The sequence below is a fragment of the Artibeus jamaicensis genome, unplaced genomic scaffold (genome assembly GCF_021234435.1).
Source record: "Artibeus jamaicensis isolate MK-2021 breed Jamaican fruit bat unplaced genomic scaffold, CSHL_Jam_final scaffold_1689, whole genome shotgun sequence".
Classification (NCBI taxonomy): Eukaryota; Metazoa; Chordata; class Mammalia; order Chiroptera; family Phyllostomidae; genus Artibeus; species Artibeus jamaicensis.
In genome coordinates this window covers 2,100,279-2,116,586 of record NW_026522029.1, presented here as the reverse complement: position 1 = coordinate 2,116,586, position 16,308 = coordinate 2,100,279, and the positions used below count along the sequence as shown (strand labels likewise).

At 45.6% G+C, this 16,308-nt stretch overlaps 1 protein-coding gene across 4 annotated transcripts in view; it reads right to left on the bottom strand.

Annotated features, from left to right (window-relative positions):
- Nucleotides 1-4,657: 4,657 nt before the first annotated feature.
- Nucleotides 4,658-16,308, bottom strand: part of GDAP2 (ganglioside induced differentiation associated protein 2) — a 59,407-nt gene continuing 47,756 nt past the window's right edge. For all 4 annotated transcript variants that reach the window (XM_037135111.2, XM_037135112.2, XM_053656085.1 and 1 more), the window contains exons 13-14: nucleotides 12,497-12,640; nucleotides 4,658-5,288 (exon numbers count right to left, since the gene is read on the bottom strand). In XM_037135111.2, the coding sequence (XP_036991006.2) occupies nucleotides 5,241-5,288; nucleotides 12,497-12,640 (192 nt within the window). In that variant the 3' untranslated portion in view covers nucleotides 4,658-5,240. The remainder of the gene's footprint in view (nucleotides 5,289-12,496; nucleotides 12,641-16,308) is intronic.

Sequence of the window (16,308 nt, the reverse complement as noted above, 5' to 3'; positions counted from 1 at the left end):
CTACAAGCAGAAGGTATCTATCTATATGCAGCTTTATGTTTATATACACTCAGGTAACATTGCAGTAAATAAAATACAAACTGGGGAGCTAAGGGAATGTTTCCATATGCAATCTGAGAAACATGGCTATTGCACCGGCTGCGTGTGTGGGCTCTCGTAGGTCCCACAACTGCTGCCACCACCCACCACGCAGGGTTTGCGGGAGGATGACATAATTGGTGTGCGAGCACCCAGCCCACAGAAGGAATTACAGTGAGACTTCAGTCTCCGCCTCAAAATGGGGAAAGTAAGGCAGCTCAACTAAGTGTGGTCTTGGGAGCAGGGGCATAAATGTCATGGAAGAGCTTGTTAGAATCCAGGCTTGCCTCGGAGGCCCACTGTATCAAAAGCCGCCTTTTAATATATCCCCCGCTGACATAATACGTGCACATTAAGGGCAGAGAAGCACCACTTTAGGTCTCCAAGGAGGAGGTGGATGGTAAAGTTCACAGCATATGTACTGCTCTGCTGGTTAAGTCTGGTGATTAGAGAAACGCCAGGCGTACGTGGCTGAGGACTGTCTTCTTCTGGGACTCCGTACAAACACGATTAGTTTAATATCGGTTCTTCATGGGCCGTGTTTGCAGAGCGGGACCTCTGGAAAGGGGATCTTTCAACTCAGAAAGACTAACATGGAATTTTATATAAAAACTATTCACAAAGCTTTCTGAATTTTGAATCAATCAATCTTAAGATCATGTGCATCAAAACACTTTTCAGTCTCCTATGTCCAAGAACGATTACTCATGGACATTAAGCTCTACCTTAAATGTTTTGGTCCATGTGATCTGGTCTGACCAACTCTTGGATCAGTTTGCGATGACCGCATGCTTGCACCAGTGAAACATATTAACCATATTAAGCATGACCTGAGGATGTGCTTATTGATGTTAGAGAGAGGGGAAGGGAGAGAGAGCGAGAAAAACACCAATGTGAGAGAGAAGCAAACATTGGCTGATTCTCACACGTGTCCCCACCAGGGGCCAACTCGCAACCTAGGCATGTGTCCTGACTGGGAGTCGAACCCTTGACCTCTCGGGTTCAATTATGGGGCGATGCTCCAAGCAACTGAGCCACGCTGGCCCGGGCAAAACACATTTTTAAAATGCGTGCTTGTGTATATAAAATGCATTAGATTTAACTGTTAAACAAAAATATCAGCTCACATTCAGCAGCTATGATTTTGTTAGTGCAGTTCACCTACAGAATATCTATGTTTTCTTCTTGAACTCAGTAGTTCTGTACATTTAAGGCATGCTGTACTTATGATTCAAAGACACTGTTATTGGAAACAGAAAACAAAGTTAACTAATAACCAAGAGAGCCACTAATATCTAAAATGACCTTGATACTATTAAAGGGCAATTTTGGTAGAATCAAAAATTTATTGCTCTTATTTTCTCCACATCTGGGCCATAGAAAATCACATTCAAAGAATGTAAAGCAAAGCAGATTATTTTGTGTGTATGTTTACATATACACGTGTGTGTGTGTGTGTGTGTGTGTGTGTGTGTGTGTGTGTTTAGGCCTACTAGGCAGTCCTTATCATTTGAGGTTGTTTATTTTTTGATATGGCCTAGGTTTTTGATAAGGCCTAGGAACCCTCACGTTTTATCTTTCCTGGTCTCAGGCAGGGATCAGTCATGTCCCCTGAGGCGTATAACAAAATGGCCAGCACAGCAAAAAAACAAAACCCAAACCAAAAACCACCTCCCATGCATGTTCATCGTGACAACAATAACTCAGGAGAAGCACAATCTGAAACTCACCGGCCAGCACTCGGTTTACAGTTTTACACGGTCTCCTGTCTTCCTTTTGGTCCTTAATACAATCAACCCACTGCTCCTAGAACCATACAATTCTCTTTCTACTTCAAATTCTACTTTTTGAAAAAGGTTTTATTTATTTATTTATTTTTAGAGAGAGGGGAAGGGAGGGAGAAAGGGAGAGAAACATCCATGTCTGGTTGCCTCTCATGCATCCCCTACTGGGGACCTGGCCTCAACCCAGGCAAGTGCCCTGACTGGGAATTGAACCAGCGACCCTTTGGTTCAAAGGCTGGCACTCAATCCACTGACCCACACCAGCCATGGCTACTTCAAATTCTAAAACTTTCTGTTCATATATTAAGCACTTTAAACTCTACATACATACATACACAATGTATCAAGGGAAACACAAAAAGTAGGTCTGAAACTATACTTTATCGCTTTCCTAACTGTTGCAAAGAAAAATTTAAACTATTACCTACAGTTTGAATTCATTAAACAATATCTCAACAAACAGAAAACAGGTAGAAATAGACTAACCATTTTTCTACCTAAGTGATTACACTCATCATCCTCTATGAATAGACTTTAATCCTTCTGATTTGATATTTTACAAAAACCTACATCCATTTTTCTTAGCAAAAATATCCTGAAAATCTTGATTACTTTCAAACTACTAGAGATGGGGTATCTTAAAAATAAAGTAGAGCACCAGCCAATGAAATGGTGTATATTAGAGAAAATCTTTAAAATGTGAACCTCTTTGGTCTTTAAACCTTAAGAGTCTAATAACAACGAAGCTTTTTGCAAGAGGTTCTTGTTGCCGTCAGGAAACCTGGATACAGACGAGCCGGCGAATCCAGACATGTGCTTGTTTTAGAAACCCCACTCGGCCTTGCACGGTTTAATGGACTAACCTAATATTTTGTAAGTCGTTTCCTCCTCAGTCCCACCAGCATTTGGCGTGAGTGAAGGTTAATGGAATTAAGGGCTTGATGGTGCTCTGATGATCACCAGATGCCGTGGGCGTCCCCACCCAGCCACCCCTCCACCTTCCGCTGTGTCCCTGAACACGGCGTGTGTTACGCAGGTGACCCGGCAGCACGACAGAGGCCGCTGGATACTGAGTGTCAACCACTTCCGCATCAAGGCCACCCTGTTCCTCTCCTGGGACACGAGTCCACAGAGGAACTTCACTACGTACCACTGTCGATGTGGACTTGGGTCCACACCAGACTTCGTTTCGATGAGAAGAGCAGCCCTTATCTGTGGTCTCCATTAAACCATGAAACGCGCTGATATGAATGTAGTCCTATACCACCTTATACCCCAGGACATCGACTGAACTAGAATCTCGGTACATGCAGACTCCTGCCGTGCAGCTGAGCATTAATATATTGCTATAGATACAGCAGAGGGAACATCCTTTCGAAATTATTGCCTAGAAGAAAGGGTACATATAAATTTGCTTCCTTTCAAATGGAGAAGTGTAGCCTGCATCCTTGTTATCCGGAGGGGACGTGACTCAGGCCGGGAGCCACTGAGAGGCAGCCTTGTTCGGCTCCAACAGAGCGAAGCTGGCGTATCTTTATGACTGCTTCTAGGGAAAAGGTGCCTCGCACATGACCCGCCAACTGCCTGCAGGAGATGAAGCTAGCTTTTCAGATCTTTAAGGCTCAAGGCTCCAGGGTTAAAGAAAGACTGTCTGAGAGGAAGCTTAAGGCCAGCCACCTGACTGGCCCACTGGACCCGAGGACCTCAGCCGTCAGAGTCCTTGACAAGAAAGCATGTAGGAAACAAGGGGTTTTTATTTCCTACAGGAGGAAAATGTGTCTGTTTTGTGTGGAAGAGTGCTCATCTGAGTAATGTAAAGCCCCTTTTTGTTTACATGGGAACATATAGGAGGCGATTAACGCAACTGTAGGGATTTGTCTATCACACATGAAGACAGGTGTTTCTTTTACTTCCACTGAAGTAATTTGGGCACAGGGAACAGGAGCCTTGGAAGCAGCAATCCTGAGCGCTTTGAACAAAGACTTCCACCTTTTCTTCTCCAAAATGCCAATGGACACGCTGGGGTGAAGGAGATGGGTGGGTATAGAAGGAACGTGAAGACACCCAGATGGAAACGATAATGGTTTGACCTTAATTCAAGAAGAAATGTTTGAAAGGGAGAACAGATGCCTCTTGTTAACGTGTGGTGCTGGGGGTGGGGGAGGAGGCCAGCAGGAAATCTGGACAACGCGGGGAGGAGGTCCTCAAGGTTGAGACTTCGCTGGAACTCTTGTCCCAAGGGGGAAAAATGACTCCAAAGGTGCCAAGGACAGGAGGAGTGGCTCGGAGCAGCCCCACAAGCACATTTGTTATCACTGAGAAAGCGACCGGGGACGGCCCACCACAGACACTCCCCTGGCCTCCTCATCCGGACCCTGAACGCCCTTTCTAAATGCTACCCTCGGGATACTTCTGTGAGGCAGGGGGCATAATCCTACGTTTTATTGGCAAGCAAGCCAAGGCACAAACAGCCTGAGGGACGCACGTGGTCTAGGATTTTCTTCCACACTGACGTAGGCAAGTAGGACGAGTCCGTCGAGGGGGCAGCTCTGCAGTCAATCTGCAGGATCGTCCATGGATCTAGAGGGAGACCCCTCGCCCAAGGCTCCCCAATCGAGTGGCAGGAGATGCCCTCACTTCAGAGCACTAACACGCACAGTCCTTTAGAGCAAGGAGACCAAATCACGCCCAAGTACAGGAAAGAGGCCGGAGATGCCCACCGTCTTCCTCTTTCCCCCACTGTTGCGACCAGAAGAATCTTCACAATCATATGCTCCAAGGAACTTCAGTTCTTAAAACTGTCTTAATGGTACAGTGAAACTCTAAGACCTACATTTTGCTAATGATTTTGATGCTTCTGATCAGATCATCCCCACACCCTTGGTCCCCGACCACACTCTTTGATCTCAGCCACGTTACCTGCACGAGACACGATGCCAGGGTCTGAAGCAACAATGCACCCGGTCAGCGTACACTGGTTCTATGTATTTTGAGAAATGCTTAAGTACAGAGGCAGCGTGCAGTGGGAGAGACGACGGGAACAGCAATGGTGGCTTGTCTAACAGGGAACAGTGTCCTCGCAGGAAACCAAAGAGACTCAAAAGCTGCTCCCCAATTTCTATTAACAACCCTCTAAAAATGAACATCTTCATTTGATACAAATATACAAATTGAAAATAAGTGTGCAATTCAGAATGGTCTACCATTTTCAGATTGCTTATGTGCCAGAAAATATACAGTCAATAAAAAAATACCAGAGAGGTGGGGACAAAAGGCTCTCTGGGTCTGTACAGCAAGAACGAGTGTCGTCACTTCAACAGGCAGAGGTCCGGGGGAAAGGGATGTCCTTGGGGACCAGGAGCACGGAAAGACGGCGGGTCACAAATCCGGTGATGGGGGATACGATGTGTAGTAAGGCCCATTCTCCTGTGGGAAGAAAAAAAGACGAGAACACTGAGTCACAGGATCGCTTTGACGGGGAACGCGAGAGAAAGGGCTTAGGTCGGCGACACGGTGGCTGAGAGTGCCCAGCACGGGCCAGGACTCTGCAGGCCCTCGGCCGAAGGGGCAGCGGTCAGGGTGTCGCTGTCTGACAGCAGTGCCACTTGCTGGGTAGTCCGTGTGCTGGAAACCTGATCGGTGTTCTTCTTTCCTTACCCTGTATGTCCCTGCAGAGGGCCATGGAGTAGGTGACACCCTTGTTTTACAGGAGAGGAAACTGAGGCTCGCGCAGGTGGTGTGCCTCACCTCAGGTCACCTGTGGTTCCGCAGGTGACCAGAAGAGCCTGAGTTTAAACCCACGGCCATTTGAATCTGATGCCCAGGTTCACTTTGTTAAACTGAGTTATCTTCCTGTGCACTGAATCTTAATACGAAGTTACCATATAAACTGAATGACCACTCGGGAATTTAATAACTGTGACAGAAATGAGCCTTCTCTGTAATGTGCCCGAGTGTCAAGGCTTGTAACAGTCACGGTTCTCAGGGCATTCAGGTCATGACCACGAGGGAGAGTCACTGATTAGAAATGGCAGCACTTTAATGCCAACTGTAGAGAGCGCTGAATCAGCCTCAGGGAAGATTCGTGACCTCATTTTGGCTAACCGCATCTTAATAAAAATCGAAGCAGTAACTCTATAGTAGACAGACCCTAGATTATATTTATGAGATTGAAGATTCATTTCTCATTTTTAAGGAAAGCATTTCTTTGGCAAATAACCCATTTTTCAGTAAACCTCGAAGAGAAAACGTGTGGTGTGAACGCGAGACGGTCGTTAGGAACAGAGGATGGGAGACGGGATAAAAGTGGCATTGCCTTATGGTGCATTTACATGACGGTTCCTAGGAGCATCCCAGGTACTGGGCAGGAGCATCACTGCTCCCCAGTCTCGACCACAGTGGGCAGGTAAGTGCTGAGTGACTGCGGGAGTCGAAGCTTCCTGCCCTGGAGCAGGAATTCATCCCAGGGCCACAACCAGGAAACAAGAGGAGCTCTAGGGAAACTTGATTTGCTCCTAATAAATCTGACCAGGCATCAAAACATATATTTTTAAACATTAAAAAAAAAGTTCCTAAGATTGGCTACATTCCAGAATACTTAAAAAATTAATGAAAACTTTATTTTGTATTTTAGAATTTCCTATCGGGATCTGTTAAGTATGCTTCCTAAGTATGTTTCCTAAGTATGCTTAAGAAACATGCTGATGAGAAAAATCTATTCTGAAGTTCATCTAAAAAGAAATGGTTCACTATTCACCTTGCAGGTTTCTCCATTCACCTACTACCATATTTTTCGAGGTTTCTCATATCTACATTAAATTGCAATAAAGAAAGGCAAAGCCATCTGAAGGATATGAAATAGAGCTTTTTACATTAGCCTCACATCATACAAAGAGACTGCTAAGCAATCCAATATTTTCTAACAGTAACAGGAATGTGAAGAACGTGACCAGATTTGTGTGCTCCCTCCTCTGACTATGTTCCTAAGACTGCTGACCTTCCTGAGATGTGGCTCCTTTCTGAAATGGTCTCAGTACCACTGTGATGTAGATGAATAAAAACTTACCTTCTAATTACCTTCAAAAGCTTCTTCTAATCCCATAAAACTTATGTCACTATTCTAAGTCACAGGAGACCCAGACAAATAGAAGCCCAGTGAAACTGGCCAACACTGCACCAGGTCTTCGCCTAATAAAGAACATACTAGGTGCAAAGCATAATTGAACACTGTAATAAAATTAACCAACCCTGTACTTATCTCCTTCTCTCTAATCATTTTCTTCCTTGCGAAGGAAAAGGTTTCCTTGTAAGGCGCCATCTGATCACTCCCTGGTCCCCCTTCTCACCGCTGCACAGGAACCGCAGACCCAGCCCGTCACAAACCGAACGCACAGTCTCTCCCCTCCACGTGCCCCGCCCCCTCAAACTGCCCTTCTGGGGCGCCGAGAGCTCCACCCAGCAACCTCCCACAGCAGAACCTTCGATAGTCACTGCAGATGTCACCCCTTCTTCACCCCCCCGGTGGCTCCTCAGCTCCCAAACGCTGTGGGTTTCACTTCCTAAAATGCCTACTTCTCCACGCCTTCCAATCCCTGACGTGGTCAGATGCCCCGCCTGGTCTCACTTCTCCTCCGGCCTTCTCTCATCGCTTCTCCCGAGTCTCCCTGCGTGTATCTCATCCTCCCCCCAGTTGCTCTGTGCTTTCTTCAGCCGTCGTTCTCAACAGGAATGCAACGGCCGCTCCCTTGCAGGATACGCCCCACCCACTGCAAAGCCAAAGTTGTGCTGGCTTTTCAACGACAAGGTTTGACCTGCGTGGGTGTGCTTATATACAAACTAAAAAAAATTTTTTTTGGAGATTTGCAACAATTTGGAAACACCTGCGGACAAACCATGTAGCTTAGAAATATTAAAAAAGTTAAAAACTAGATATATAACAAATGCAAATACATATACATACGAAGTCTTTTTTATCATCTGTTATCATAAAACACACACAAATCTATTATCAAGTTAAAATTTATCAAAACTTATGCACACGAACAGAACATTAACAGCCCGTGGCCACAGTTGAGAGAAATGTAAACCATTGTGAAGATGTAGTGTTAAATCATAACTACATAAAGTTACATAGTGATTATGTCATAATTATTAGTGTTCTGTTGTAATAATTCCGTAACCACCTCCTGTTGCCATTGTGATGAGTTCAAGTGTTGCAAGCACCTGTCTAGCCCGCCATCCGACCTCATCACCTTGCATCAGCCCCAGGTGAGCGGCCTGTCTCTCCAGGAAGCTGCGTACCACGGCAAACGGTGAACTTGCACGGCTCTAGTGTATGTTTCATGTTTAGCACCGACTGTAGACCCTGAATAACACCATACAAAGTGCCATTACTGACGCTGAAAGTGCCAAAGTCACTACATTCTGAGAAAAAGCTGGAGGGCTTGGTGCGGACCACCAATTGAGGTCCGCCGCGGTGGCCGCCCGCCATCTCCCAGATAGATGAACGCAGCGTGAAGACCACTGTGAAAAAGGAAGAGATTCTGTGAAGCTATCGCTGCAGCTACACCAGCAGATGTAAAACCTTGCAGTTTTTGTGAAATACATTTTCCTCTCCTATTGAAAGAGCAGCTTTTGTGTGTCTGCAGGATTGCCCTAAGAAAGACGTACAGACTGACTCTAACATGATTAAAGAAAAAGCGTAGTCATCATATGATGAAGCCTAAGGAGAAGGATCTAAAGCTGGGGAATCGAATGCCAGCAAAGGATGACTGGATAATTTTAGAAAATGGTTTGGCCTAAGAAATGTCAAAATAACAGGAGAAGCAGCTTCTAAAGAGAGAGGGGCAGCAAACAAGTTCCCAGACACCATTAATGAAATCATCGAGGAGAAAAGGTGTCTTCCCGAACAGGCTTTAGTGCAGATGCGAGTAGCCCTCTTCTGGAAAAAATGCCACAAAGCACCTGCGTTAGTGGTGAAGAAAGTCGCGCACCAGGACCGAAGGCAGGAGGGCAGGCGAACGCCACTGCTCTGGGAAACATGGGACGTCCCTCGTCCACAGAGCTGCTGGCCCTGGCGCCTGGGAGGTGACAAACACCAGGTGCCAGCCTCTGGGTCGCACACAAAGGGGGCCCGGACAAGGAGAACCTGTTTTACGGACTGGTTCCATCGATGCGCCCCCTGAAGTCAGAAGGTACCTTGCCAGAATTGCCCCCGCAAGTTCTGACACTGGACAGTGCCCCTGGCCCCCAGAACCCACGAGTTCAACACTGGAGGTGTCCAGCGGTTGGCGTGCTCCTGAACGCCACATCTCTATGCCAGGCTCCAGACCAGGGGGCCGTAGGGGCCTTCAAGGTCAATATGCTCCATGCTCTATGGAAAGGGCTGTCACGGCCTGGCAGGAGACCCTGGTAGAGGGGACACCGGGAAAGTCTGGAAGGATCAGGCCGCGGTAGATGCCACTGCTGTTCCGGAAAAAGCCGGGAGAGCCACAGAGCCCGAAATAATACATTGTTGCTGCAGAAAAACTCCGTCCAGACGCACGACGTCACAGATTTCCACAGAGCTGGTGATCGCAACTGTGGGGGTGGCAAAAGGGCGGGGTTGGGGCGGAGGCTTCCAAACCCAGGTGCTGGAGAAACTGCAGTGCAGACAGACATCATAGCAGGGAAAATAACAGAGAAGGAGGAGGAAGCAGGCGTGGAGGAAGCAACGTCAGAGAGCAAACTGATGCTGCCCACCCGGCCGAGGGGTCCCCGCTAGTCCAGACTGTTCTGCACCTCGTGTGACACAGGCCCTTCTAGGTCACGGGCGCTGAGACCGACACGGGCAGTGGGAGAGGGGTTGGTGCCACCCTGAAACACTCTTAGATGAAAAAGCAAACAGGCAGAAACTATGACACACGTGTATTCCCACAGTTACACTGAGTGTGCCTGCTTCTCCTGGCTCCCCGTCCAGCACTGCCCCCTCTGCCGCTGGACACAGACAGCGGGCCTGCCCTCCTTCCTCCTCCTCTTCCTCCTCAGCCCACTGGACTGGAAAGTGAGGGCGAAGACCTGTATCGTGATCCACTTCCATGTAATGAGTAGTAAATAATCTTCATGGTGTACAGTTAATAAACTTATCTGTTGTGTTTGTGTATCTTCATGTGAAAATCTATTTACTGTAGGGCGAGGGCTGTCAGAGACGCTCCGTGTCTTCGCCACCACCATCGCCTGAGTATTCGTCATGTAGAACACTGTGTGCAAGACTCGTACAGAGGTGAATGACCTGTTCTACACAGGCATCAGGTGAGTGGTATTTAATATAAAATTGTGTGAGTTTTCTTACTGCTTTATAACTTTACTTTCAAGGAATTATATTGCCATACCATGCATCTCTCTCTCTCAACTGGAGAAACTGTGCATCAACCAACACCACAGGTTTTAAAAATGTAATAAGGTTTCCAACACGAATGATGAATACGACTGTAATACTGTACACCATAAAGTTTTTATGACAATTCACTCACTCATATACACGCCAGGCTACTGTAAAGCAAGTACCGACCACACTAATCTACCAGAAAGCAAAAAGAGTGCTGCTGCTTCATTATCAATACATGAATCATTACACTTATACATAAATGTGAATTGCTTTTTCACATTATCTTTTCATTTTTGATATCTAGTGTTAGTAACACATAACTTCTACAGTGTTTTGTATCCTATAAGGCAATATTGATGCAGGTTCTGACAGAGATAATTTATCAATTCCTCATAAACAGACAATGTAAACATATGGTATCATACTGTACTATAAATGTATTTTCTCTTTCCTATGATTTTCTTAATAACATTTCCTTTTCTTTAGCTTACTTTACTATAAGAATACAGTATACAAAACACATAACATACAAAATATGTTTGTTGGCTGTTTATGTTATCAGTAAGCCTTTCAGTCAACAGTGGGCTCTTATCTGGGGAGTCGAAAGTTGCCCGGGACTTTCGGCCGTGTGAGGCATTGGTACCCACCCGCGCGCTGTTCAGGGTCCGCTGGGCCACAGCACCGCACAGAAAGCTCCAGCCCGAGGATCTGCCCTCTGTGCCCTTTCTAAGTCCCCTCCTGACACCGTCTTTTGTGCCTCCCCTCATTGCATTCCTCTCTTTGGCCTTTACATATCAAGGTCTAATATCTCAATTTTAGAAAGCTCTAGGACAGGCACAGAGAGATGATCTGACCGCCCAAGGGTTAGAAACATTATAGCTAATTGTGTTTAATTTTGATTAATCATAATAATTAGGCCTGCATTTGATACAGAATATAACAAAAACCTAAAATAAATACACAAAACAGAAAAGCAAAACCAACTTAATTGTATGTTAATATTTAATGAAATCCTGCTTTCTATGCTCCTAAGTATATAGATATGTGTTGGCCTCAAAAACAATGCTTTGGGTTTTGTAACTAATACAATCCAACTCGTGCATTTCTACCCCAGAAAAATGAATTATAAACCCAGATACTAGCTTTGAAGTGTCATGCCAAATTTTGGTATCAAAATGTCTTTGTGTGCCTTTCACCTTTCCTGCTCTCCGTTTTTTTAAACATTAGGAAGAATGATGTATGGAGTTCAAAAGAGTGACAGTAAGGCCACGTTCTGCTGCAACAACCCGCAGTCAACACAAACCGATATTCCTCCCTCCCACAGACTCAACAGCCTTTGCACCTGCGACCCAGCCGCTCCCACCCCGAGCCTTCTCCGTGAGAAGGCCAGACGAGGTTTTATTCGCCACCGGAACACACGCAATTCTTTGCTGTTCACATAAGAGAACAGAAATCACAGCTGAAGTTAAGAAATCAGAGATAAAATGTGTTGTAGGATATTTATTTTACTGTATTCATGTTGTACAATAATCAGGGAAGAATAATTCATTTCAAAGTTAATATAACCTTCACATATATTTCCTGACTTGTGCATAAATATATGTGATCAGCAATAATTAAATAAGAAGACCGATGATCTCTTGGCCAAGCATGTCACTTCCCTTTTTTTTCTTAACTATTGAAGTGATAGGGTGAATAAACACAGTGGAATAGAGCTATGATGAAATTCAAGAGTAGCCCTTCATTCGTGTTTAAGTAATAGACTCATAAATGCATCTGTAAGTAATAATACTAACTGTTGGTGGACACTCTTAAAAACATTATATGAACTTTTAGCCAAATGAAACTTCTAGCAGTGTAAAAGACTACTAAGATAGGCTACTTGGTTTACAATCGATACTGAAAATGGACACCAGTAGATTCTTCTGGTTCTCTTTATGTAGATGAAAAGCCATTCGATCTTAAGATCAGGCAGAGGTACTGTCTGAAAGGTGGTCGATAACTCGCAATACAAACAAGGACTGGCTTAAAGACTGTGGCAGAAAAGCCTGCCATTGCAAAATTTACTGGTGAAAAAGCCCTCTTTTAGGATAAAGTCTTTTCCTAAAGTTATGGCAGAAAAAGAATGTTAAATGATACAATGAAGTTCCCTAAAACTCACTACTTGAGTTAGTATCCTCTCATACCAGAAGGACGCGGTACTGCTAGGCGCTGCTCTGCAGACGGGTTAAGACCCCACGGCAGGGCAGGGAGAACCCCTGGTACTCACCCTGGCATCATATTCAAGGACAAAAGGAGGGAAGTCGATCTGTTCAGGTGAGATGGCAGCGAATAGCTGGTGGAGGCTGTCCACATGGTGGATTTTGTCCTTCAGTCCTGAGACAGAAAAGGTGGTAAAAAACCATGTTGATACCTGATTAATAGAAGAGAAAATCATGTCAGCCAGTGGCCTGAGGTAGAAATACAAACATGATCTTGAGACCTGATAATAGATAAAAGCAGTATTTCAAAACTGAAGTCCATGCCAGAAACATCTTGTAATAAGCAGTGTTTTTCAAAGCGTTGTCCACCAGCGAACTGTGCAATTAGTTCAGCTGATTACGGCCAGCATCGCAGAGCAAACGCACCAGAGTAAAGACCACCAGGGGAGGTGGGAGGAGCTCCCTTTCACGGAGCTCTGTCCCCACTGGGTACCCTGTGCTCCCATGCAGGTAGCACACGGTGACACGCGGTCCCACCACCGCACACGGGGTGGGAGGACTGACGCACGGGGACCTTGAAAGTGGTCAGATGTCCCAATCTCACAAACTCTTCTCATTTTTTCAAATGAGGCTGGGAAGGAAATTTCCGCCAATATTTAGGGCATTTATTCTTCAGCTGACAGCTCCCAGTCTCTCTGTCAAAGACGCTCCACATCTCTGTGGGCGTGGTGCCACCTTTGCTCACTTTACCGAACAACACGCAGCCCCTCAGTACTAGCTAGCCTGCAACACTTGCTGGTTCGGAAAGAAGAAAGAAGTCTCGACAGCAAACAGTACTAACACACACTAAGTAACAGCTAGAACTTATAAATTATTATTCTTATAAATTATTATTCATCTACCCAAACTGGCAATCACAACTGAATGTTTACTAAGAGCTTATACAACCGTTCTATGAGGTGGACACAATGTTGTTGCTACGCCCCCTTTATTTTCCTAAATGTAAATTTGCACTCACACATGTGGAACATAGAAGAAAGTAGAGGAGAAGGTAACCTCTAGGCATGAATCAGATGCATGTTAACATGTGCAGTCTTGTTACATGTAAGCCTATAACTTACATTTATGTAACAGTAACACACATGAATTCTCAGGGCATGGGCATAGCACACCCCAAGTGCATACCTGGGGACATCATGAATCCGTGCCACTTTGGGCACTGGCCACAGTGCCAACCATTTTGCTAATTTCTCTCTGAAACCCTATCACGTTCTCCAGTGGCTGTTCCAAACATTCACATATTCCACCCCCGCCCACCTGACATACTTTTCTCATGCTACTTATGAGAACAGGCTCCTGGAGTAACAGACAACGCGGGACCCATCTTTATCAGAATCCTATCCAGACCTGCAGACTCCGGAGACACTCATCCTCAGCACTAGTTTTCCCTTCCGGCTCCAAACACATTACCTCTTCTAACGAATTCATATGACCTTATGTTCACTTCTCATTTATGACACTCATTCCTACTTCCTGGTAGTTCAGTTACTTACATTCATTCCTATCATTTCCCTAGCAGTTAATCACGGAGAAATAGAGTTTGATGTGATACAGACAGAACCCTGCATTCTGATGAGGAAAGAATGAAATAAGGCCTATTTTATAGTGATTTTCATGGCCTGGGTCACTGTTCTGTTTTGGCTGCACTGCAATGACTGGTATAAGGCCTCAAATATTAACATCACCCTCTATACCCTCTCCCCTCCCAATGCACCAAGTTTATTGGGGGGAGTGGCGAATAAAAGAGGCATGTGGCCTTGCTAGAACCAAGAGCCTTAATTCAAATCAAATCAAAGTCACTTAATTACAGACCAAAAGTCAGATTAATCAGATCACACCACTTTTCAAAAGACATGAATCAATATACGTATCAATATACCCAGCTGATACAAACTTCTGCAAACTATAGGAGTGAAAATTCCGGATGAGGAGCTCTCCAACCAGCCAGGGAGACAGCCCATGAACCAGTAAGAGCTATAAAGAAACCATGAAGATTTTAAAGATTCTAGGAAGAACTAAAAAAAAATAAGACTGTAGAGTGAGAACAGAGAAGAACCTCAGGGATGTGCTAGGAGATACGTCTGTGCAGGGAGTTAACATATACTGGTCACCCATGTGTGTGCCAAGCGTGGTGCATGGCCGCAGGTGACAGTGGAAATCCGGCCATTCCTCTAAAAGGCACTTAGAGTCCAGCAGAGGAGCTGGATTATTAGCGTGAGCACAACCGCCTAAGGCAAAATGAACTAAATGTAATGATGGGCCCAAAGAAAAAGTGTGAGCACCTACTACATCCAAGGGAGTGTGCTCTCAGGAAGGGCTAGATTACACAGGGAATTTTTGTGCTACTGCCTCGTACCTCAGGACCTTTACAGACGCTGCTCTCAGCTCTGACACCTTTTCCTGGATTCTCTGCTTTGGTAATTGTCCTTCCAGGGCTCAGACCAGAACTCATCCCAGTGAGGAAGCTTTCTTGACCATCTTCCACCAAAAGCTAGAAAAGGAGCTTCCTCGAAGTACTCCCACAACCCCGTGTCCACTCACTACGGCATCACTAACGTTCCACATTGTACCAGCCGACTCTCTAAGTGGACCATAAGCTAGCTCCCCAGTGTGGGGATGGTCTCATTCAACAACCCACTCACAGGGCCTAATTCATGGCCAGCACGAAAAGGAACTCAGTGTGTGCCGAAACGGTTAACAAATGGAGGAACAGGACTTCCTGGACTTACTATGTAGGGGTGGTCTAACATTCCTTCATTCTACAACACAAATAAATTGTACTTCAATCTGAGACAGTTCCTTTATGTGTGAAACGAGCAAGTTAGGTTCAAATGATTTTAAATGATTCTTAGTCACAAAAGTCTACAAAAAGCTGCACCATGCAGGCACAGGTGGGGATGGGGAGTTCAAAGAGCAGACCGGGCGGGGGAAGAACACGCAGTGATCTGAGGCATAAGACCTTCAAAACTGAAGACCTCCCTCTCCTGTCCCCGCTGTCACCCGCCAGCTCCCTCCCACCCTTCAGGTGTTAGCGGGAGAAAGGGACTCTCAGCAGACAGAGGCATTTTCTGCTCGGGGAGACCCAAGGACACTGTCTTCAGGTCTTGTTTCAGCTTCGCACTGTGGCTTTTCCTTTTCCATTATTTCTAAACTATACACACACATTTCGTTAGTTAGACTGCATTCCTTAGTATCTACTATTTTAAGAGCTGAAGAAAGTTGAAAATCTGAGGAGTGTTGTGACAGTTTGTGAACGCTACAGATTATTTCTTGGGATGGTTTACAGATACAAAGCCAGGAACACAGGATCCCAAACAACATAAACTAGGAAAAGGTGGTTCACAAGTAACGGTGCGCTCGGTAATCCAGCAGAGCCAGAATCAACAAGGGGTTTAAATCCTTAGTTTGCATTCCGTTAGTAAGTTTCAAAGAAGAGCAGTGATTTATATGAGCGGCCAACTGTCACTCTGGGTGGAGTGCCCTGGAATGGATCTGAGGAGGGTGGGAGTCAGGACAGTGTGGTTTGATTGTTTTATTATCCCTGGATTCCAACTCGTTATAATTAGAAACACTCCATTTATAGTTTCTGATTTAGCATAGAACAGTGGAACTCCCCGCAGTGCACACTTGTTTTATTCTCTCAGTCCCCCCTCACCTCCCCATCCGAGTATCGTGGAGAGGTAACACGAGGGCTTCCACCGCACGGACGCAGCCCCTCGCCTCCGCCCAGCTTGGCACGTCCTGCACCGACTCCCGGCTGGAGCATCCCCTGGTGTGACAACCGAGGCCAGGGACTCTAACGCTCAGCTTTCTGGTCCTG